We start from the raw sequence: 22,670 nt of genomic DNA, 5'->3' as shown, positions 1-22,670 counted from the left end.
GGAGGGAGGGAAGGATCAGAGGAGAGGAGGAGAAGGGCAAGGAGAGATTGCCTATTTGCTTTTTTTCCCTCTACACCCTCTTGCAAAATGGAAAAAAATGGAGAGAAAGATTTCAAGAGAGTACAGTAAACTCTTTGTATAGCATGCCCATGACCCCTCGCCCGAAGCTCCAGACTGCTGGCACAGTCACATTGTCTTCAATGTATAGAAGAACAGCTTTCTTTCTTGCAATCCGTTTCTCTCCAATCTCTCTGCTCTACAAGGAGAGAGGGGAAACACAGGGTAGGCAGAAGGCAACATGTGCTGACTGTAATTGCACTCCTGAGATGGAGGGATCCTACAATGGTTATAAATGGGTCATAAGATTATTCCTCTAGCATCGTCATAACTTCCAATGTTCACTGAATGAACGATTGGTAAATGAGGGCTACTTGTAATCATTTTAAAAACAACAATATTTGTCTTCTTTCTCTTCTGATGAATTTTAAAAATCAAGTCAAACAAATGCATTTCATGATGCTTCGGAAAGGTCTTTGGTAACTTGCAAGTAAAGAAAGTAAGGAGCTGCTAAAGTCTTATGAATGCATAATTATAATATATATTTTGTCCTTCAGCTGTAGCCAGGTCAGCGGCTTGAAATTCTTTCGGCTTACCTTGTTTGCTAGTGTAGTTATTTCTGATTTCTAATCACACACAAGAACAAGAACAGATGTCTGCTCTTTAATGGAATTTTTGTTTTTGCTCCTATTCTTTGCTATATATTTCTGAGTTAATAAGTTAGTTTTATACATAAGCGGTTAGATCTAACAGAAACAAAAGGATAACTTACCAGGTGATATATCTGGATGGCCTTACGCATACTGTCCTGGAGCTCAGACACTACATGCTTGCATTGCTCAACACTGATTGAAGAACCTGGTAGTGTGGAGGAACAAGAGAACATAAATACTGAACAGAAGTATAATTTCTATTTGCCCTATGATTCACTACTGAGAAATGCTACTGATGTCATGCAAAATCATATCAGTTTTTGGAGAAGTCACTGATTTTTGCATATTCACAATGTGAAGCATTTGATTACCATTATAATTCATGAAATGTATCTTAATGCAAACATTGTCAATTAAATTGATTTGTCAAAGAAAGAATGCTGAAGCACTAATTAGGTCTATCCCCAACCAAAGTTGCTTTGCCTTCATTTCCTTCCCATCAATAGGCATATCTAAAATAGTAGAACAGTAATTCTCAAAAAAAAAAGGGGGGGGGGAGAGAATAGTTTTTTAAAAGTGTAATAATAATTGGATTATTTAGCTTTGGCTTAGCCGGTTCAATCTTAACCTGCCAGACTTTGGTTAAACAGCTATGATTACAATCAGTGTAAAAGTCTGCTCCCAATTAAAAGAAGAAAGAAGTATACATCATAGCTATCTGAAATCTGAGCATTAGAAATTAATAATTTGCACATTAATTCATATAATCCCCCAACGCATCTTTGACTTACTGAGAGGGATACAATTTAAGGTAGTGATGGTTATGTAAAGTCATTGCATCACTTTCTTGCAAGTATTAAAAGGCAAGTTTAACTTTGGTTGCTTGCTTAGCTGCTATCCCACTAATTAAGCATAGTCAAACATGTAAAAGCATGTAATAACACACAATGAGACACAATAAATGACATAAAAAGGGATAGACACACATATATGTGTAAGCCTTTATGTCCTGACAAAGATAACATTAAAACCCACCAATAACCACACAAATGTATACATTTGGCAAAGATCTAACTATTTCCTTCTTTGGGATTTTTTCCCCAGTTTTCCAATCTATCCTACAAACCTGAGATTGCCACATTAGAAGGAAAAAAAAAGTAAACACAAGCTAATATTTGAGTTCCGTTCATTCTTCACATTTTTGTTTATTTACAGTATGAGTAATCTCTATAATCTTGTTAATTTTATTTCTGGATGAATTATGAACCACTCTCTTTTCATTACAAGTGCAATTCTCCCATTATTATATATTTACATTGCTGTTGAAATCAATCAATCAATGCCAATGCAGATATATGGACATGTTGCTTATGGTATCTAAGTACTCCAAAAATCTTAGATGATTGTTGTACAAGACTTTAAAACTAATGACAATGAACTTTCAGCCATGAATAGCAGTTAGCCATTGTGATGACCACACTTCGTCTCCCATGTTATTTTCTTCCATAATCAGAAATATGTGCACAATTGGTAGAGGGAAAAGGACTGAAAGCAGGTGTTAGATCATTTTTCCCAAGGCCGAAAGTTGCATGCAAGCCATTAGTAAATATAAAATGACACTCACCCCTGCCCTCAAAAATCCTTTGTTCTAATGTGACTGAGCAATGCAATTTATGTGAGACATAATTTCAAGGAAGACGTTTCTATAGCAAAACATGAAGTCTATTACAGCATTAAAAAGACTGCTTCATTGTTTTCTCTTGATATTTCATGTAAAAGCATTTTATTAAGTTGATTTAATTGTGTTGTTGTATTAATTGTTATTTTTAAGGAAGCTTTATTCTTTATTGGTTGCTATAAAAGCGCTTCAGAAATGGATGGTTAAAAATAAATATTGTTTTATAATACACCTGTTATTTCATACCAACATAACCACTTTATTCAAATTGGAGAATAAATTATTTCTGGATAAATCCATTGTAAAAAAGGGCTTAGACATATCTTTGTCACTGAAACTGCTTTGGCTGCCCTGTGAAATCATCTTTGCTGCAAGGAAGACAAGGAGAGCTGCCATACAACAGCTTTCAGTATTACTGACCATGATATCCTTTTGGAAAGTTTGAATTGGGTATGTGTTAAACACATTAACATTGGTTTTGTTCAAATTTGGCTGTTATGCCATCTGGGAGATTTCTGCTTAATACTATACAATATTATTAATACTACAGCAGCACTGTAACTTGCTGTTTAACAACTATATTGTTAAATTGCTGAATGATTCAAGGGTTTAGAATAAAGTGCTACTAGTTTTCTGCTCTCTCATCTTAGTTACTGTAGATCTCTGTATAAGAGACAGCCAAAAACTTCCAATTAAAGAGGAATACTCAGTGTAGCTGGTATTAAAACATGCCAGCATCTCATCCTTTTTATTGCCTTCTAGTTAATTCCCTATCTTAATTCAACATGTTGGTTAATATATAAAGCATTTCACAGCCTACAGTTTTTGAAGCAATGATTATTTCAATTTCATATTCAAACCAAGAGTTGATATCCACAGTTGGCTTTTTAGGATTGAACTCAAGTGCTCTAAAAGTATTTTGTCAATAAGACACAGAGTTTATTTTGTTGTATTTTCAATGCTAAAGAGATTAAATTGATATCATTTTCCTATTTTCATTTCAGTTGTCTAAAATTGCTCTTCAAAGGTTACTTATCACTAGAAGAGAATATTTGTAGCTCAGAGTTTCAACTGTACAATAGTGACTGTTTGAAGTTACAATGACACTGAAAAAAGTGATTTATGACTGTTTTTCACATTTATGACCATTGCAGCATCCCTATAGTCATGTGATCAAAATTCAGACACTTGGCAACTGACTCATATTTATGATGGTTGTAGTGTCTCAGTGTCATGTGATCACCTTTTGCGACCATGCTGACAAGCAAAGTCAATGGAGCCAGATTCACTTAACAACCATTTTGCTAACTTAACTGCAGTGATTCACTTAATATATGTGGCAAGAAAAGTCATAAAATGGGGTAAAACAAATGTGTCGCTTAGCGACAGAAATTTTGGGCTTAATTATGGTCATGAACTGAAGACTTTGAACTGTTATTTTAAAAAAAGAGTATTAGATTTTTAAAACTCCCTGAGAAAAGTTCCACTTCAAACATTTGTTTTCAAATAAATTGAAATGTTGTTTTTAAAAAATCTCTTGTAGTAAAAATATGCTCAATGTTAGTGGCCTCTTGTAAATAAACTAGGTTTACATTATCTGCAATGTAAACTTACTCAACCAGTTGAAGTGACTTGTGATACCCAGGTATGGCATAGCTTTGAAACAGAAATCCAACAGAAAAACCTGTATTACGGAAGACACTTAATTTTCCGCAGGTGGGTTTCTGCTAGCATAGAGGAATCTTCTCCTTTCTCCATGTACATTGCCCAGGTCTGCTCCTGAGAGTCTCTCAACTTTTCGGAACAGATTTTGGGAATGTATTCTGCAGGGTGGAAGATTATCAATGGACAAATCTTCTTCTCTTGCAAACATTTCTGTAAGAAACCCCTCCCCCTATATTTCATTCTACTACTCTATGAGCCATGGTGGCACAGTGGTTAGAATGCAGTACTGCAGGCTACTTCTGCTGATTGCCGTCTGTCAGCAGTTTGGCAGTTCGATTCTCACCAGCTCAAGGTTGACTCAGCCTCCATCCTGGTAAAATGAGGACCAGATTATTGGGGGAAAAATGCTGATTCTGTAAGATCGCTTAGAGAGGTCTGTAAAGCACTATGAAGCAGTATATTACTATTGCTATTTTGATTGCTACTAAAATTTAAAAAGCCTTGGAATATTTGGAATCTATCCTTTAAATTTTAGAAGTTACATTTTTTTCTTCAGCAGCAACAGTTACTACCTCACAAAGATTTTTTTTTTTCCAATTATCTCATGTTTCTTACACTGTTTAAGTGTTAGCATACAGTATCAGAAAAGCCGAGAATTTAATTGTGTAAGTTCTGGCAACATTGGGCATAAAATCCTATTTTCCACATATAGAACATTACTTAAAAGCTTCCCTGTTTGCTTTAATCCCTATTCTTAACTTCCCTTTTGAAGAAGAAAAACATGAGAGCTATAACATTTGCATGCACCAAAGCAAAATGCAAGGAAAAGGGGAAACAGAAATAGAAAATAAAATAACACAAGGCTGAAATGTCTCACCACCGAAACGATGCCTTATGGAACGGGACAGTGCAGGTAGGACGAGACAATCAAAAGCTAGATGGAAAGAAGCATGATGGAACGGAGAAGCAGTTCACAAAGACAAAAGACAGAAGGGGGGAGGGAAAAAGGTAGGAGATGGATTTCTGTGCACACCTGTATCCTTTCCAAGGCATTTTGCATTTGTAGGTGACCTTGGCCCACTTTGTTCATAAAAGCAATGCTCATTGTTAGCTGGCAAATAACTAGCAGTGACAACTTGGTCCCTGCATTCCAGTGGCAGCTTTTCTGGAGAAACCGGATGCAGTTCATCTGAAGGCTCTTTTCGCTTGGAATTAGTTACTCTTGGCTCAACTTGGGCTTTGGACCTCAGTTGTGTTTGGTTCTCTTCCAGAGCGTCTGCACAGGGACTCAAAAGACTACTTTTACCAAGGCCAAGAGGTTCCGAGGCTTGGCTTTCCGATTTCAAGGCCCAGCCTTCAGGAAAAGACTGCTTCTTTTTCCCAATAGCACCAGGTGATTGAGGAGATTCTGCTCCTAGCACAGTTTTTGACTTTGTCTTTGGTGAGAAAGAAGCTAATATTGGTCTATCAGGTAAAGGCTTGGGGATGTCAAGGGTCAAATGGGCTCGACTAGATGCCAACTTGCTCTGAAAGGACTGGGATGATGAAGAGCATGCAGTTTGCTGAAGAGAAGGTTTCACTGGGCTGTTGTCTTTCACAAATGGCTTATTCTTCTCAATGTCCTCTAACAGATTTAATCTTGTCTTCTCTGATACTTGTGGGCTGATTTTCACTTCATTCTGGTTTTCTGAACTATCACCAAAGCAGAGATTCTCTCCCATGGACACACTACGGGACATCTTGGCCATGAAACTTGTGGTAGGACTCATATAGGACTTTGGTTTTGCAGTTTTAATGTCTTTGGCTTGCAAAAAGCTGGAATTCTCCATCTTCAATAGCGTTGCAGAAAATGTCTGATAATGGTTGGATTTTGGCTCCTTCTCACCTACCATTAGTGCCTGAGGCCGTTGCCTGACAGACAGCATCACATCAGGAATTTTATCTGTAGAAATGGAATAAATAAATGCACACAACTGGTCTGGAGCAATTTGTGCAGTCAGAATTAAAATAGCTCCAGTTTCTAAATGTAATTATTTCACTTCAATTTCTGGAAGAAATAGTAAGCAAAATAACAATGTTATTTCAATATTTTTGAACCAGCACACTGTTCTACATAGTTTTTCTCTAAACATCATTACCTTAATTTCTGTTAGAAAATTTTAGACAAGAAATAGTGTTACATGTTCTATTTGGGTCTTTTGCAATAAACCGTAGGAACGTTGCAATAATGTATCTCCTTTAAGCAAAAAGTAGCCATAGAATAATCATCCCAGTTTGTTATTGCTAACACAAAATTTGTGATATTTATTCTGTAGTGCAAAATACCAAGAAAAATAAATGCAGTCCCAAAGAACACATGTAATATGGGTAAAAAAAAAAGTGAGATGGCAGTCCCTAGACCAGTGATGGCAAACCTTTTCAGCACCGAGTGCCGAAAAGGTCATGCGGAAACATCCCGCGTGCCTGTACGTGCTCGTCGGGGCTGCGCTCTGGAAAAGCCAAACTTCCAGGTTCTAATGCACATGAGTACCTGATGATCAGCTGGCCGGAGCGCATGTACAGGCTGGTTTTCAGCACTGTCGTACATGCAAAGGGATCATGCTCTGGAAAAGTCAAACTTCCGTGTTCTGGCACGTATGCACACCCAACAATCAGCTGGTCGGCGCACATGCACACACCCGTTTTTGGCACTGCTGCGCATGCAAAGGACAGCTGATCGTCAGCACGCATTTATGCTAGAAACCTGGAAGGCAAACAGGCAAGATCATGCGTGCTGGGCGACATGGCTTTGTGTGCCACTTTGGGCATGCGTGCCATAGATTTGCCATCACGACCCTAGACACTGATTTATTACCAAGACGTTCTGGATGCTTTAAAGTATGTTGGGCTAAACTCCTGTCTACAACAGACAATTCAAAGCCCTTTCAAGCTCAGTTCACCAGGGCAGAAAAGGAGGAGAAGCAGTTACTGTTTTCATTGCTGCTACTTCTCCTTTTCCTTTGTCTCTTTATTTCTTTAAACTGTTGCCCTCCCTCTGATGTCAAAGGAAGCAGGAGAAGGGAAATATGTTCACGGTTTGTGTAGGTCTCTCTTAATTCTGTTTCATGTCGAGGACATGGGAGGATTGCCAAAATCTCATTCAGCACACCAACAGAATGCTGCCTGATCCATTCACTTTTTCCCACAATTGATAGGGAGGGAAGGGCAGCTAATGTTTTCACGGGGTTAGGGAGAGACACCTGAATGAGAGCAAATCTTCTTTTCTGGGGGTAGATCTCTTTCCCACTCTTTTAAAAGAAAGATCTAAGTAATATTTCCTTTCCTTTCAGGGCTCACTGGGCTTGTAGCCTATTTTTTTTTTAAAAAAACATTGAGTGTCAATTTGCCTCTTCTTGTCATCAGATGTAAGGAATTAGCTTTCCCTTCTGATCAGTGTCTGCCCAATGCAACCCACCTCTGAGACTGATCAGTAACTACATTTTGTAGTGAGAACTTGTGGTTTCTGAATGAAAACATTTAAGAATTTTCAGCCTCAAAGACAGATTACTGTCATAGAGTCATCACTCTAACCATTTCATAGAAGGCACTTCCTTACCATTATGAACAAGATCGTGAACTGATTGAGATTTCCGCAGCATCATCGCTCCATCACTATCTGGGAAAGACCCTACAGATCTTCCACGTCCTCTGTTGATCTCTACAGCAGGCTTCCTTTTTTTCTGCATATAAAGTGACCTGATGGAATTAATATCATTTTGAAAGAACCCATTCTCTGTGAGCATGTGCTGATGGTCAAGCCCATTTTTCAGTAGTTCATTGGTAAGTTGCTTTGGCAAAGCAGACCCTTCAGTAGATTTCTTATCCAGTAACAGCTTTGATGCAGAAAATGAAGGTTCCCTGTGGAATTGAAGACAAAATATTTGATTGACAATTATCTGCCATCATAATGTCACATTACTACCATCTACTACTACATAGCATCATTATGTTGCATTCTTGCCAACTACTATAAAATAGAGTAGTTCTAAAAAGGTGTTTCCTAAGGTCTTTAAATAATATTTAAGGCTAATTCTTTCCACACAAAAAACTTTCTTATGGAACAGTTGCCAATAAGAACAGAAGCACTAATCCTGCATGGCTATATCTGACATAATGATTTAGGGAAAATAAGGAATTTGTGCTATGCAAGGCATAGTAACTCTCTGTTATTACCAGAGTAATTTCTTAATAGGAGATAGTTGAGATCTTACTGTGAGATACTGTAGTTGGCATGGCTATGTCTGACTAGAAGATTTAGTAAAAAAGAGGAAGTTGAAGCAAGTAAATCAGTTGCTCTGGTCTCTTGTATGCTGACAAAAAGAAAACCAAATACTTCCCAATAGAATAAACATCTTTATCCAACATGCAAAAACAGTATTCACATTCCATCATGCATAATATTTCTATAATAAGTTATGAAATATTCCTGCAGCATTAAAGAGTAAGCATCTTTGTCCCCAACCTAATGAAAACAGATTGGAGCTGATTGGAAAAAATGGACAGCATTTTTTTTTAACCATTCAAGATGAATGAAATTCTGAAGTAAAGTAAAATGCCTTAACAGCAAAGACTAAATAAAATTTTAAGGTTCAACCTTCATTAAACCATAAATGGACTGTATCTATTCAGCCTAAGAAATAAATGCAGCTATAAAGTATCTTGATCAAATATGGCACATTTTGGCTTTTGTGCTTTTCCTGAAAATATGCATCAAAAAGATTGAAAGCTTCATTTAATCTCATCTTGTTCCTCAGATCTAGAAAGTATACCACCTTAGCTCGCCTTGTCTGAGCAAAGCTTGTTTTGCATTCATAAAAAATGGAACTCTACCTGAGTACTGGAAACCGAGATAGAAACCGAGAAGAAATACTGTTTTCCATTCTTTCCAGGGTCCTACATGATCCAGCTGTCATTTAAAAGGGAGGAAAAGTACTCAAATTAGAGATGAAAAGATGTAAGGGATTTGGATGTGAAATTTCAGTAAGAGAAACTTGAGTTGGGTTTTTCTATTTTGCGTACAATGTACAAAAATAAAGATCCCTGGAATAGCATACTTTGCTTTCCAGCACCCCACATCATATTACAAACGATTCTCTATGTTCAATGGAACGTAATGCCATTGTTCTCAGGACTGCAGATTAATAGATAACTATTAGTTTCATCTTGACTAATTTATGGCCGTAAGTTCCTATAATTCTTTCCTCTAACATTAGGCAATTAAACTGTTTCTGTCTGAGCTTAGATGCTCTTATTTAAACCAGAGAAAGCATTAATCTGCTTTCATTTCACTGATCATGGTCCTAAAGCCATCTACTGGGAGATGAGTGGACTTCCTTTTGTAATTGGTTAGTCACCATGAGAACAGACTGCTGGATTAGATGAGCAAAGAGTCTGATCCAGCAGGGCATCACTTGTCTTCTTATAGACTCTATGATGAGGGCTATGAATCTACAGATTAATATATGATAAACTAAGGTACTTGTGCCTGACAAGGAAAATGGAGTTAACAGTTATAGATTCCGTTAAATATATAATGTACCCTTATCAGTGTTACTGGCTAGAGTCTCAAAATGCTGCTTGAGGAACTTTTCTTGATCTGGAGTCGTGGGAACATCTCCATCCAATAATCCAGTGTTTACATCTTCCTCATCTTCTTCACCCACTTGCTCATCCAAGTCTGAAGTGCCATCCACACTGAGAGGCTCTGTACTTTCAGAATCTGAAATGAGAAATGATACACATCATACGCAATTTATACAAAACATTATATCAGTGAAACCTGAAATAATATATTACACTAACAGAAAAATTCTTGGACCATTCCTCTGTAACAATTCCGGGCGCATGGGGACAGTATTATTATTGTTATTCTATTTTCCAAATATATATCATGGTATAATCAAATTGATTCGAATGATTCAGAATTTAGCCAAGGACTTAAGAATGAGGGAATATAGTGTCATATGTTTACAGTTCCAAGTATTTCACAAAATTAGCCTATCAAGTCCAATAAATGTAAACTTTCTAAATAGTTTGGAAGTATATCACGTTATAGTCATAATTGGCATGACAACTGATATTTTTCATCATAATCTTTTAAACCTCAATTTTTAAATCACAATTTTCTGTTATTTTTCTCCAGTTGGTTTTCATCCATTAAACTGTCTCTGGCTACTGCCTTATCAGTGAACCGTATCTTTTTGCTATAACAGTAATACCTGGTGTATTGTGTTTTTATTTGTCTACCAGTTTGAATTTTGAAAACCCACCAAATGTTGATCTCAGTTTGCAAAACTTTCCAGGCACAGGATCCCTGTGGCATTTGTAAACAGCTAAATATTCCACATAAATAGCAACGGAATATTTTTTTCCAACCCTATTATGATATTGTTTATGCTCTATGGTTTTTTTTTCTACAGCACTAATAAGCACTATAATTTTAGGTTTACTTTTACAACATCATCATCATTATCATCTCCCTTTTCTCTCCAAAGCCTTTTCCTTGCAATGTTGTACTAGAAGAGTTCAATCTGGAGTATTAATTTTTCAGCGGACATCTATTGGTTTGTTTGCTCTTTTGGAAAAAAACAAGGAAGGGGAAAGCTATTCTTTGTCCTTATTTGAAGAAGTCCTACATGGAGAAAGAAACATTACCCTCAAAGAATTAATTCACCTAATTTTAAGCTCTCATCCCCATAATAGTGCAATAGTTTCAGTGAACTATTTCAGTGAGTTTAAGTGAGCCTTGCCGGATGTGTGGGACAGTTGGCCTGTTCAGGTCCTTGTCAGGCTGTTCCAGTGGTGGGTTGCAAATCTCGTTCCAACCGGTACACATGCGTCTTAGTGCCTCCATGATGCTCTGTGATGCTCCAACTGCTCCATGGAGCGTTGCGCAGGCACTGTACGTGCCATGTGCCTGGCGGAAGCACAGAAGCCTTTAAACACCGGTAAGGAGGCGGACAGGTGGGTGGCCCTCCGGAGCACCGTACCGGAACGGTATCTGGTGCTCCGGGCTGGCTCCAGTACGCCCACACCGGGGCGTACCGCTTGCAACCAATCATTGGGCTGTTCTGCTAGGCCCATTTTTCTATGGTTTTTTTATTGCATATATAGAGAGTCCTTTCACCAAATAAACAGAGGACAAAAAACAATTTCATTCTTAGAAACTCAAGAATCCAAGTAGGTAGAAGCTCAATCTTCCAATTTTATTATTAGAACATTTACATTTTTACATTTATGTTGCCATTATTTGCATCAATTGCATCTTATCTAATTTGGTTGTCTAATTTGTTCAACACTGTTTGAACTTAATAATGGCATTGAACGAATGGTACTAAGCAGTGGTGGGTTTCTACCAGTTCGGACCGGTTCGGCCTGGGTCACTGGAACTGGCAGAGACCCATCCTGCCACGCCCCTGAACCAGCTCTCCAGGTGGCGCCATAGGTGGCGCCATCTTGTTTTTCGCTTCTGCACATGCGCAGAATAATTTTTATTGCACTGTGTATGCACGCGCAAAGTGGATGCATGGCGCACACACAAGTGAACCAGCAGTAGTGCTTGCCGGAACCCACCCTTGGTACTAAGTACTAGCCCTCATACTTATGATGATTGCACCATCCCTGCAGTCACAATTCGGGAGCTGGATAACTGGCTTACAATTATGATATCACCTTGTCACACAGTCACATGATCGCCATTTGTGACCTTCACTACCAGCCTCTGTCAAGCAAGTCTATGGAAGCCAGCTGGAAATTGCAAATGCTGATCACGTGATATTGCATAACAATGGCATGAGCTTTGCTTAACAGTGGCAACTGGTAGTGCCAGAACTACCATGGCTAAGTGATTCATTCACATAATGACCATGTTGCTTAGCAACAGGTATTCTAGTTTCAATTTTTTAAAAAACTGTCGGAAAGATGTCATGAAATATCTGGTGTAATATTGGTTCGTCATTTAAAGCAAAAGAAAGATAGGGCAATAACTCAAATCATTATAGGTGAAAAGGATGAAATATATAAAGCTCCAATGGATATAAACTGTGGATTTAAAAAACTTATTCAGAACGTTACAGCAAGCCAAAGAATATACTGAATGAAGATATAGATGCCTTTTTAAATAAAGTTAACCTACAACAGTCGATACACCAAAACAACTTTTACTTGTTCATCTATCTGAAACGATTCCAAAAATGGAAAGGCCAGGATTGGATAGACTTTCTATTGAGTGATATAAAATATTTATAGATTTCTTGGTACCTAAACTTGGTCAATTATATGAGGAAATATATGATGAGGGAATCTTATCAGCAGCATTTAATCAGGCTTATTTTTCTGTTGTATCAAAAGCAGCTAAAGAGCATATTCAGTGTTCTAATACATCCAATCTCATTTAATCAATGTTGATACAATGATATGAATAGCAGCACTAGCAAATAGATTACAGCTGGATATAGAATGACTAAGCAGGATTCATAAAAACTAAACATGCAACAGGTGTTAAGGTAGTTACAGATTTAATAGATTTGAATAAATGTAAAAAAGAAATTTACAATTTTATCATTAGATGTGAAAAAGCCTTTGAAAAAATGCATGAACAATACATTAAATTGTAGGAAATAGGACTTCTTTTGGAATTAATAAATGGGATCAAGATACTATATGAGTCACCCACATCTAAAGTAAAACACATTTTCTCCTATTTTCCTGCTATTCCGAGGAACTAAACAAGGATGTCCACTTTAACCCTAGCTTTTTAATATCTGCATGCTACCGTTGGCTTGTGCCATTAGACAAAATAGATTTAGGAAACAGTACATAACTCAATTGAACATAAATTGGTTTCACTTGCAAATATTACTTTATTTCTAAACTTCATACACAATGTCCAAGTGTTGATGGATGATAGATGCCTTTAGTAAAATAGCAGAATGATAGATGCCTTTAGGAAAATAGCAGAATATTCTATTATGTGGCTCAAATCAGAATTGATGCCAATTGGTGAAAACTTGGTTACTCAACTATTTCAGGAATATTAATTTTGTGTCTATTAAAAATATAAGTATATACCAAAAGATATAATCCAGTTAGTACCATAGAATATAAACAACATGTTCAGAGAAGCATTTATTTATATATCAATAGATAATAGTAATTAAACTTCAGTCTTTGGGAAAAGGTGAATGGCCTCAAAAAGAATGCTGTTCCCAGGTTAATTTATATTCTGAAAAGAATTCCAATCTATATATCCAGAAAATATTTTCAGAAAATATGTTCTTCCTTTAACAAAACTTTCAGTTAACCAAGAATATATACCATTTATGGAGAATCAATATTTCCTTAAAATGTGCTCACACTTTTAAAATGTTATGGTGTTCATGCTATTTAATGCATTCCAAACCAAGGTTAATCTCAGTTTTTGATCTGTTTGGGTAACTGATGTTGCAATTCCATTACATACTTTTCTCTTGAGCAATTTGCCAAGCATTGTAGTGATTCCATGGGATAGAAAGATTAAAGGTATACGGAGCTATAATTCTGCCTATGTAATATAGTGATCTAGTGATTTTCCCAAGTATTTAGCACAGTAAATCAGATGCTGATTAGCAGTACAAGGGACTGCAATTAAGCTTTTCAACTGAGAACAATTCAAATGACATTCAAAAGTAAAAAGGTAATATTTTAATCTGGAAAGGGTTAAAGAGAAAATTGGGTGAACTATGAGTCTGAATGATTTCAAAGGACTCACCTTCATTTGGACTTGATAGTCGACTGCTGCTATAATCCACAGAACAAGCACTGTCAGGACTATGCTTATCTGGGCCCTCGTTGCTATTGTAGCCTCTACCCAGTTTTCCATGCGGAAGCGCTTTTACTTGGAAATCGCTGTAAGGGAAAAGAAGAATACAATGGTGCAGTTTAAGATGCTGTTATCATTCCAAGACATGGGGAAGATTTTGTGGATGGTTAGAGAAAGACATACAGAAAAGAAAATAAGGGGAAGATATGGAACCCCGATGACCCACCATTAAGTAGAAAAGGGGGAAGGGGGGGAAATAGGGAAGAAAATAACAATATATGCATATATTCAAAAGTAAGATATAAAGGGGGAACAAAACATAACCAGGATAGATTTGAGAGGGAAAGGGAACAAGAAATGATATTTAACTATTTTTGGGTTTGCGGAAATACCACCCCAAGAAAATAAAAATTAAGAGCTGGAAGAGACACTGACAACAATAGAAAAAGAAAGGAAGAGGGGAGGAGAGGAGATGAAAGGAAGAGGAGGGAAAGAAGATAGAGGTGAGGAGAGGAAGATGGAAAGGAGAAGGAGAGAAGATACGAAGGGGAGGAGGAAGAGAGGAATAGGGGGAGAGGTAAGGGAAGAAGGAAGGGAAAGGAGAGAGGAAGGAAGAAAGGAGAGAAGGGAGGGAGGGAGAAAAGAAAGGGAAAAGAAGGTGGTGTCAAAACAGGCGAGGGATGGTAAACAAAGCAAACCAAACGGTATGTTATAACCCTGTAAATGGAATGATAAATGTATTATGAATGACGAATGTAAAAAAGAATAACAACTATGTGAATTTATAACTATAATTGTATATAGAGAACAAAAAATAAAAAACTTTTCTAAAAAAAAAACAGAAACTGTCATCACACATAGAGCCCTTCAATGCATAGGGCAGGGGTGTCCAAACTTGGGAACTTTAAGACTTGTGGACTTCAACTCCCGGGAGTTGAAGTCCACAAGTCTTAAAGTTCCCAAGTTTGGACACCCCTGGCACAGGGCAAGGCTATATCCCTTGGTTTCTGCCCATCTGGTAAAATCAGGCACAGTTTTGGTACACTTCGGGTCTCTTAAACAATGCCAACTAATGGCATCTAGAAAGCCTGCCTTTTCTGTTGCAGTGCCTGACCCCTGGAATGGTACATCCTCAGAAATTCATATTGTTCCCGGTGATCCTCCAAAGTTCTTCTACTCTCAGACCTTTGTGGAACCCTATTGATGTGTTGCTATGTGGATTATTGTCCAAATGCTCTCGTTCCTTGTTACTGCTTTTCTGTTTAAAACCCCAAGCCAATAATCAGAGTCATTCTGCTTTTGGGTGGCCTTCAAATTAAATCAATCAATCAATCAGTAAGTAAATAAGTAAGTAAGTCAAAGCACAGAAGCAAAAAAAAATCTTTCTGACCTGCTGATATCAGCAGGAGGAAGATCATCTTGTTCTGGGTAGATGACACATTCTTCACTCTCTGAAGGTTCCATTTCCTGTGGGAAAATCCCTCCTTCACAGGACACAAGTCTAATCACTTGAGGTCGAAGGCAAGGCTGATTTTCTTCAAGAGCTGTGGAGTCTCCTTCCTGGAAAAGGAATCAAGTAGTGAAACACAATACCTGTATATGAGTAAATCTACATGCAAGGTTTGAAACCTAGGATTAAGGAAACCACCTGACCAGAAAGGCATGAACTGATCTAACAAAATTATTTACATGGAGCATTTTGCTAATGCTTTTATATGGCTGTAGTCCTTTGTACTAGAGTTTCCATAAGCCAAAATGATAGGTGTTATTGCAGAACACCCTTCCCTAACCATCTCCCCCTGCCCCCCAAATGTGGCAAAATTAAGGAATCTCCTGTTTTGGGTGGGTTTCATTTGAGATGGGGATTTCTTACTTTCTTGGCATAATTTGAGACGTTGATGGATTCTTTATGGTCATCTCCATTGCTGGCCTGGGAAAGAGAATCTTGACTAGCAGAACGAGAGACTGAGAAAGACTCCAGTTGACGTAGATCAAGCATAGATTTAACCGTCATCTCTAAGCTGCTCGTTGGCTGGCTCCAACGGCTTCGCTGCCGAGGCATCTTGCTCATGGTGTTTTCTGAAGCCTGGCTCATCGCCATTTCTTTTGCCTAAAAGTGGTAAAATGTTTTTTTAAATATTTTAAAGGTAAATCTGCTCAGGAAATTGCAATACTCCAGCACAACTATAACAGACTTAAACTCAACCCTTCCAAGACTGAGTGGCTGTGGCTACCGGCGCCCCGATTTAACCAGTTGACGCCATCACTGGCCATAGGGGGCGAATTATTGCCCCCCGTGGAACGGGCGCGCAATCTGGGCATCCTCCTTGATGCCCAGCTGTCGATGGACGACCATGTGGCAGCCGTGGCAAGGGGGGCGTTCCACCAGGTTCGCCTGGTGCGCCAATTGTGCCCCCTATTGGATCGGGACGCCCTACGCACAGTCACTCATGCGCTGGTGACGTCTCGCCTGGACTACTGCAATGCTCTCTACATGGGGCTCCCCTTGAGATGCACCCGAAGACTGCAGCCAGTTCAGAATGCGGCCGCGTGGGTTATCATGGGAGGATCAAGATACTCCCACATAACACCATTCCTGCGCGAGCTGCACTGGCTGCCTGTGGTTTTTCAGGTGCGTTTCAAGGTGTTGGTTACTATCTTCAAAGCGCTCCATGGCATGGGACATAGTTACCTGCGGGACCGCATCTCACCTCATACATCCCTACGGCCTATCCGCTCTCACAGGGAGGGACTCCTCCAGGTGCCATCCGCCAAGCAGACGCCTTCTCTGTGATGGGCCCAACCCTCTGGAATGACCTCCCCCCCGATATTAGAATTACCAATGACCTCCGCTCCTTCCGACAGAAGCTCAAGACTCACCTGTTCCGACTAGCTGGCTTAGCTGATTGACAGTTCCATCTTCTACCTCCTGGCAAACATTTTATTGGGGAATTTTTAAGGGAATTTTAATATTTGTATTTTAACTAAGAATTGTACAGTATATTTTTTACCTCCTCCATCTACGTCCACGTCTATGTCTATGTCTATGTCTATGTTCATGTCTATGTATTTGTATATGGTTTTAACATGACTGTACACCGCCCCGAGTCCTGCCTAGGAAAGGGCGCGGTCTAGAAATAAAAGTTATTATTATTATTATTATCATTATTATTATTATTATTATTATTATTATTATTATTATTATTATTATTATAACAAAAGAAAAACAAAAATATAGGGCAGCCTTCTTCAACCTAGAAAGCGGCAGATATGCTGAGGTTAACATTTCTAGAATTCCTACACAGTTGAGTAATTCTGAGGTTTTAGGTAGGAAAGGTAGGTGGAAGAGAATGTACAGTACGAACTGTTATTGAAATAAATCTTCCAATGAGAACTTGCATTGTTTAAATGAAATTAAGCATTTAACCATAAAAGTGAATGCTGTCCTACTACTTTGATTATTACTTTGGCAGCAATCTTTAGGCGGACCTATTCTGCCTTCTGTGAATAATGCTTGCACATGAAAGTACACACACACACACACACACACACACACACACACACACACACACAAAAGAAGATAGAAAATTTGTGCTTAGCTATAATGGGCTATTTTACTTATCTTCCCAATTGGAATATTCTGTTTTAACGCTGTCAGTAAAAGCATAAGGGATATTTTTTCAGTTTGGTTAATGTAAAACTCATTGTTAGCTTTCTGATGGTAATAGTTTAAGTACATAGAAACAACTTTTGTTCCTTTTCATTTTCCTGTTCCAAAGATGAATCATAAAGAGCTTTTTCCCACTGTGTTTAGAAATCTTATATCAATCCATAGAATCTTTGATGTAGGCAAGATAAAAATGCTCGTATAAATAAATTTTATTTCTACTTTCCGAGTTTTGACATGTTTAAATAAATCGCTCATCAGCACAAAGCTATCTATTTTGAGGAGAATTGCAACCGCTAATATTGCTAAGATCTTATATGTACTTGACAGGTAACTGCTTGAATTGCAGTTGAATATATAGATGCTATGTCATTTTAAAACTATCAAGAGTCAACATTAGCATATCAGGTATATTTACTCACACAACTCTCCAAGGCTAAACATCCATTCTTTAATTTTAAATATGTACTGAAAGCTTACCCGTCTCATTTCCCAGTGAGATAAGCTTCTTGAAAGAGAAAGATCTGAATTTAAGACAGAAAAGAAATCAGATTAGTAAGCATAAAAAATAATGGATTTTGGTTTTTGCCCCAAGTTTTAATTTTATTTTATACTGCCTTTATATTTTTTTATAAATAACTCAAGACAGCAGACATACTTAATACTCCATTCTCCTCCTATTTTCCTAACAACATCTGCCCTTTGATATTCAAAGTATAGTCAAAGTAATCTATATGCAATATCTTTGAATATTAAAAAAGGAATCAGGGTTGATGCAATTTAAAAACCAAATAAATTTCCCCATGGTATGCTTTCATTGGTAGACAAAAATAAGGTTCATATAATTCATTTTTAAATACCAAGAAAACTTCACGTCATAGTACAGTTACCTCTGCTGCTAACAATTGTTCATTGATATCATATGCATATATATATATATATACATTTTCTTATATAGATAATTCTAGCTTTTCTTTCATTCTTAATGTTGCTTAAAAATAATTTTCTATCCTTTTTTTCTCTTTGTGTGTTAGCAAAATAGCCTGGAAGGCCGACGTAACAATAGGTGTGAGGCTTGTCTCCTACTCTAGGAAGTCACCTGATTATGACAAAAATCTTATGTTCATTAAAGTGTTCAGATTGTATCATAACAAAATTGCTTGAAGAAGAAAACACTCACAATGGGAAAATTAAAGGCAAATTTCAGCTGCTTAAGGTATGAATTGAAGACGATGGCAACATCCCAAAAAAAAAAAAAAAGCTGTCAGGCTGTTTGTATTGTGTTTGATGAAAATGAAGAAAGACCCAGTGCTTACATCAGGGGTGTCCAAACTTGGGAACTTTAAGACTTGTGGACTTCAACTCCCAGAATTCTGGGAGTTGAAGTCCACAAGTCTTAAAGTTCCCAAGTTTGGACACCCCTGGCCTACATGATCTTAATTTATTTATTTTTTCTCTCGTACTTCAAGGTTGAGTCAGCCTTCCAATCTTTCGAGGTCGGTAAAACAAGGACTCACATTGTTGGGGGCAATATTCTGATTCTGTAAGCTGCTTAGAGAGTACTGTAAAGCACTGTGAAGCGGTACATAAGTCAAAGTGCTATTGCTATTGGTACTGCTATCTCTCCCCCATCTTCATATTCCCTTATACCTGAACAACTTTCAAGATTGACATTGGTTGTCATTTGGAAAGACTGTAGCCCATGTAACTCATCCTCATCATTTCCTTCGTCTTCACCATCCTTATCGCTGTCTGATGAAAGCACGGGTGCAGATGAGAGGGCGGAGACCGATTCGTGCCTAGAGAGGTCGTGTGGAAAATGAGCTTAATTATATCATAAGTGCAAACATTATCAATTAAAAATAGGTTCGCATACAGCTCCATTTATATGATACAAATAAAGGTACAATCTGGGATTTCTGGAAAATTTTGAATTGGAAAATGAGCATGGTTCCAGTTAACATATTTATCTTAAAATCCATGGACTACACAAGTATGTGAGCTACATTATTTGATATGAGAAAGAGCCATGAAATAAATCCCTGCTTCTCTCTTGTTTTTAGAACAAACAAACATCATACAGCTTTGGAATTGCCAAACTTGCCCAAAATGGAAAAGAAGAAAACATCCATGGGACGTTCTGATCTTGAAAAAAATTCTAGCCCACATCTCTGTTTGGATGCTCGTAAAATTCTAAAAGTAAGAGCTGTACGTACAATTAAACTTCCCCTACTCAAAATCAACACTACTTCAAAGCTCTTAAACAGTATTAAATTATGTCCTTTACTCATTTATTTTTATAATTTTCATTTTAGCACTATTGTAAAACTAAAATCTATAGACAAAATCGACTACCTTTCTTGGAACAGAAGCATCAGTTATATCGAGGAAGATGATAATGTAAACCCATCTACCAATCTCATTGTTACATTGTTAGCCATGAAACAAGTAAAAAAAATGTTTAAAGTATCAAAGATAAAAGTTTAATTACAGTGCAACTGATAAGCAGGAATTACTGGCACATCATCTGAGCATATTCAAGATGCATACATACATGATTACATCTCTTTTCTAGCCAAAGAATCTAGAGCAACTAAGACTATTAGTTACAAATAATGCCACATTTAAATTCATCCATTCATTTTATGATCACGCACAAGAATGCCTAAAGTTCTACCATCAATTTGTATTGGTCACCATGCAAAGCTTAAGGAATGACAATAATTTGATCTACCAGATTTTCCTACAGTTTACAAATTAACAGGAGTGCAAAACTTAGAACTAAAGGTTATTCAGTTCTTTAGTATTTCTGTTTTACACAAAAAGGAAATTCAGCCTTTCATAAGGTAAATAGGTAAAGGTTTCCCTCGCACATATGTGCTAGTCATTCCCAACTCCAAGGGGCGGTGCTCATCTCTGTTTCAAAGCCAAAGAGCCAGCACTGTCCGAAGACATCTCCATGGTCATGTGGCCAGCATGACTAAACACCGAAGGTGCATGGAACACTGTTACCTTCCCACCAAAGTGGCACCTATTTTCCTACTTGCATTTTTACATGCTTTCAAAATGCTAGGTTGGCAGAATTAGGGACAAGTAACAGGAGCTCACTCCATTACGCAGCACTAGAGAGTCGAACTGCCGAATTGCTGACCTTCTGATCGACAAGCTCAGCATCTTAGCCACTTAGCCTTTCATATTAATATGCTAATTAAAACTGCAAGTGCCATTTCCATTGCTTGGATTTATCTGCAAAACTGGGTCAGTGGCATCCTTCAGGACAGATTTTAAAAAGAAAGATAGAGGGTGGCGATGATGACAGTGTGATCCAAACCTTGTCTCTTGTTTTACAATATTAATGTCATATAGCACGCAAGTACAAAGGGCAGAGCTTAGTACATCTTGTTGGTTTTAACCTTCCCTGCAAATCCACTAAACTGAATTGTTTTTGAACATATGAATGACTGCAAGGAGCCACAAAGCTTTCACTAATATGGTGTAGATGTGAGTCCAGACGCTAATAAGTGAGCTGATGAAAAGAAACCACTTTAGTTTATTGGTTCACAAAAAAAAAAGTTAGGGATCTAGGTTGCTTATGAGGCCAAGGGGAGTTTCTAATATCATGCTTCCTTTGATAATGTTTGTGTAGATACTTGCAGGAGAGAGTGAGGAGAAGAATGCCAGGTAGTATAGCAGGTAGTAATTCCCTTCCTACATTGTCATTCAAAACGTGACCCAACAGCAACTATCTAACCTATTTTTTTCCACTGGCTACGTTTAGACACTAAAAACAAATCAGGTGTGGAAAGTAGGGATTGCGAGAGAAAACAAGCAGGCATGCCCATTGCTAAATGCCTTTATACTTTCTACTTGGTACACACTCCCCTCACACTTTAATCTCACTCTTGATTGTGGGTAGCAAACAAATGCTGAAATATCATACAATTTTACCCTGAAACCTTTAGTTGATTGTTTACAGCAAGCAGGTGAAAAATAAGTGACTGGGTCCAGTCATATCTGTTTTATCTTTAAAACTATAAGATGCAAGTACTTAAATTCAAAGCAAAGTCAAGGCTAGCACAAATCATTTGCTTTAGGAGGATATTGCCAACGTCAAGCTGGCAAGATCAAATAAGATCTATCAGCTGGAGCCAGGCATAAAGCAGTACTGTACAGAATATCCAGTATAAACCCTATAGGACACAACATTTATCTAGAATTTATTTTATTATTTTATTTATTTATTACATTTGTTTGCTTCAAAGCAACAGAATTTTTCTTTGAAGAGACAGAATTAAGGACAATATCTCCTAAACTACGCTTACAAAAATTCTCTCTTCAACTTAAGTATTAAAAATTACAGAGGTCTGTCCTCTATTTACATCTCACCAGTCTAATTTCCAGTAAGGGATCTGTTTTTAGACTTGAACTGAACTCATAATCCTTTCATTAAAAATAAGAATACAATATATTCCAGTTTCTCCCTCAAGCTTTTCCTTAACAGTCTGATGTGGAAGAAAAGCACATCACGAACCATGGTGGCAGAGTGGTTAGAATGCAGTATTGCAGGCTACCTCTGCCCATAGCCTTGACCCTGACCTGCTCAAGATTGGCTCAGCCTTCCAGCCTTTCAAGGTCGGTAAAATAAGGATCTAGGTTGTTGGAGGCAATATGCTAACATGATAAACTTCTCAGAATGCTGTCATGCACTATAGAGTGCTATATAAGTATACGTGCTCTTGCTCTTGCTAAAAGCAGCTACTGATATTGTTGAACAGATGGCAATCAAAAACCTTTGCCAATCAAGCAGCAAAAATCTGTATCGCACTCCATCTCTTATAGGATCTAGACGTCAATAGGCACCAAGGCTTAGAAGAAACCAAATACCTACAGCAAATGCATGTAGAGCTAAAAATATGATGGCTGTCAGCTCTCCAAGGTAAACCAGGAAGGAAACAGGACAAGATGCACTACTTCTATGTTATTGTAATGGTACATTATCAGAATCTTCCAAATCTGAAAGTACTTCCCACTGCAATTTCTTAGTTTTTTCTCTGACTTTGAAGCCAATAGAGCAGTGCCAGATGCATCATGTGCTGGCCACGCCCCCGCCCG

At 37.7% G+C, this 22,670-nt stretch overlaps 1 protein-coding gene across 5 annotated transcripts in view; it reads right to left on the bottom strand.

Annotated features, from left to right (window-relative positions):
• MAPKBP1 (mitogen-activated protein kinase binding protein 1) overlaps positions 1-22,670 on the bottom strand; it is a 139,339-nt gene that overhangs the window by 4,864 nt on the left and 111,805 nt on the right. For 4 of the 5 annotated variants that reach the window (XM_081935481.1, XM_081935484.1, XM_081935482.1 and 1 more), the window contains exons 21-30: positions 19,209-19,357; positions 18,039-18,082; positions 15,765-16,001; positions 15,282-15,451; positions 13,841-13,977; positions 9,632-9,811; positions 8,923-8,998; positions 7,649-7,950; positions 5,087-5,995; positions 830-915 (exon numbers count right to left, since the gene is read on the bottom strand). In XM_081935481.1, the coding sequence (XP_081791607.1) occupies positions 830-915; positions 5,087-5,995; positions 7,649-7,950; positions 8,923-8,998; positions 9,632-9,811; positions 13,841-13,977; positions 15,282-15,451; positions 15,765-16,001; positions 18,039-18,082; positions 19,209-19,357 (2,290 nt within the window). The remainder of the gene's footprint in view (positions 1-829; positions 916-5,086; positions 5,996-7,648; positions 7,951-8,922; positions 8,999-9,631; positions 9,812-13,840; positions 13,978-15,281; positions 15,452-15,764; positions 16,002-18,038; positions 18,083-19,208; positions 19,358-22,670) is intronic. The other variant, XM_081935485.1, reaches the window with a different exon arrangement.

Source organism: Natrix helvetica (genome assembly GCF_964273705.1).
Source record: "Natrix helvetica genome assembly, chromosome: 1".
Taxonomy (NCBI): Eukaryota; Metazoa; Chordata; class Lepidosauria; order Squamata; family Natricidae; genus Natrix; species Natrix helvetica.
This window is presented reverse-complemented; position numbering and strand designations above follow the sequence as displayed.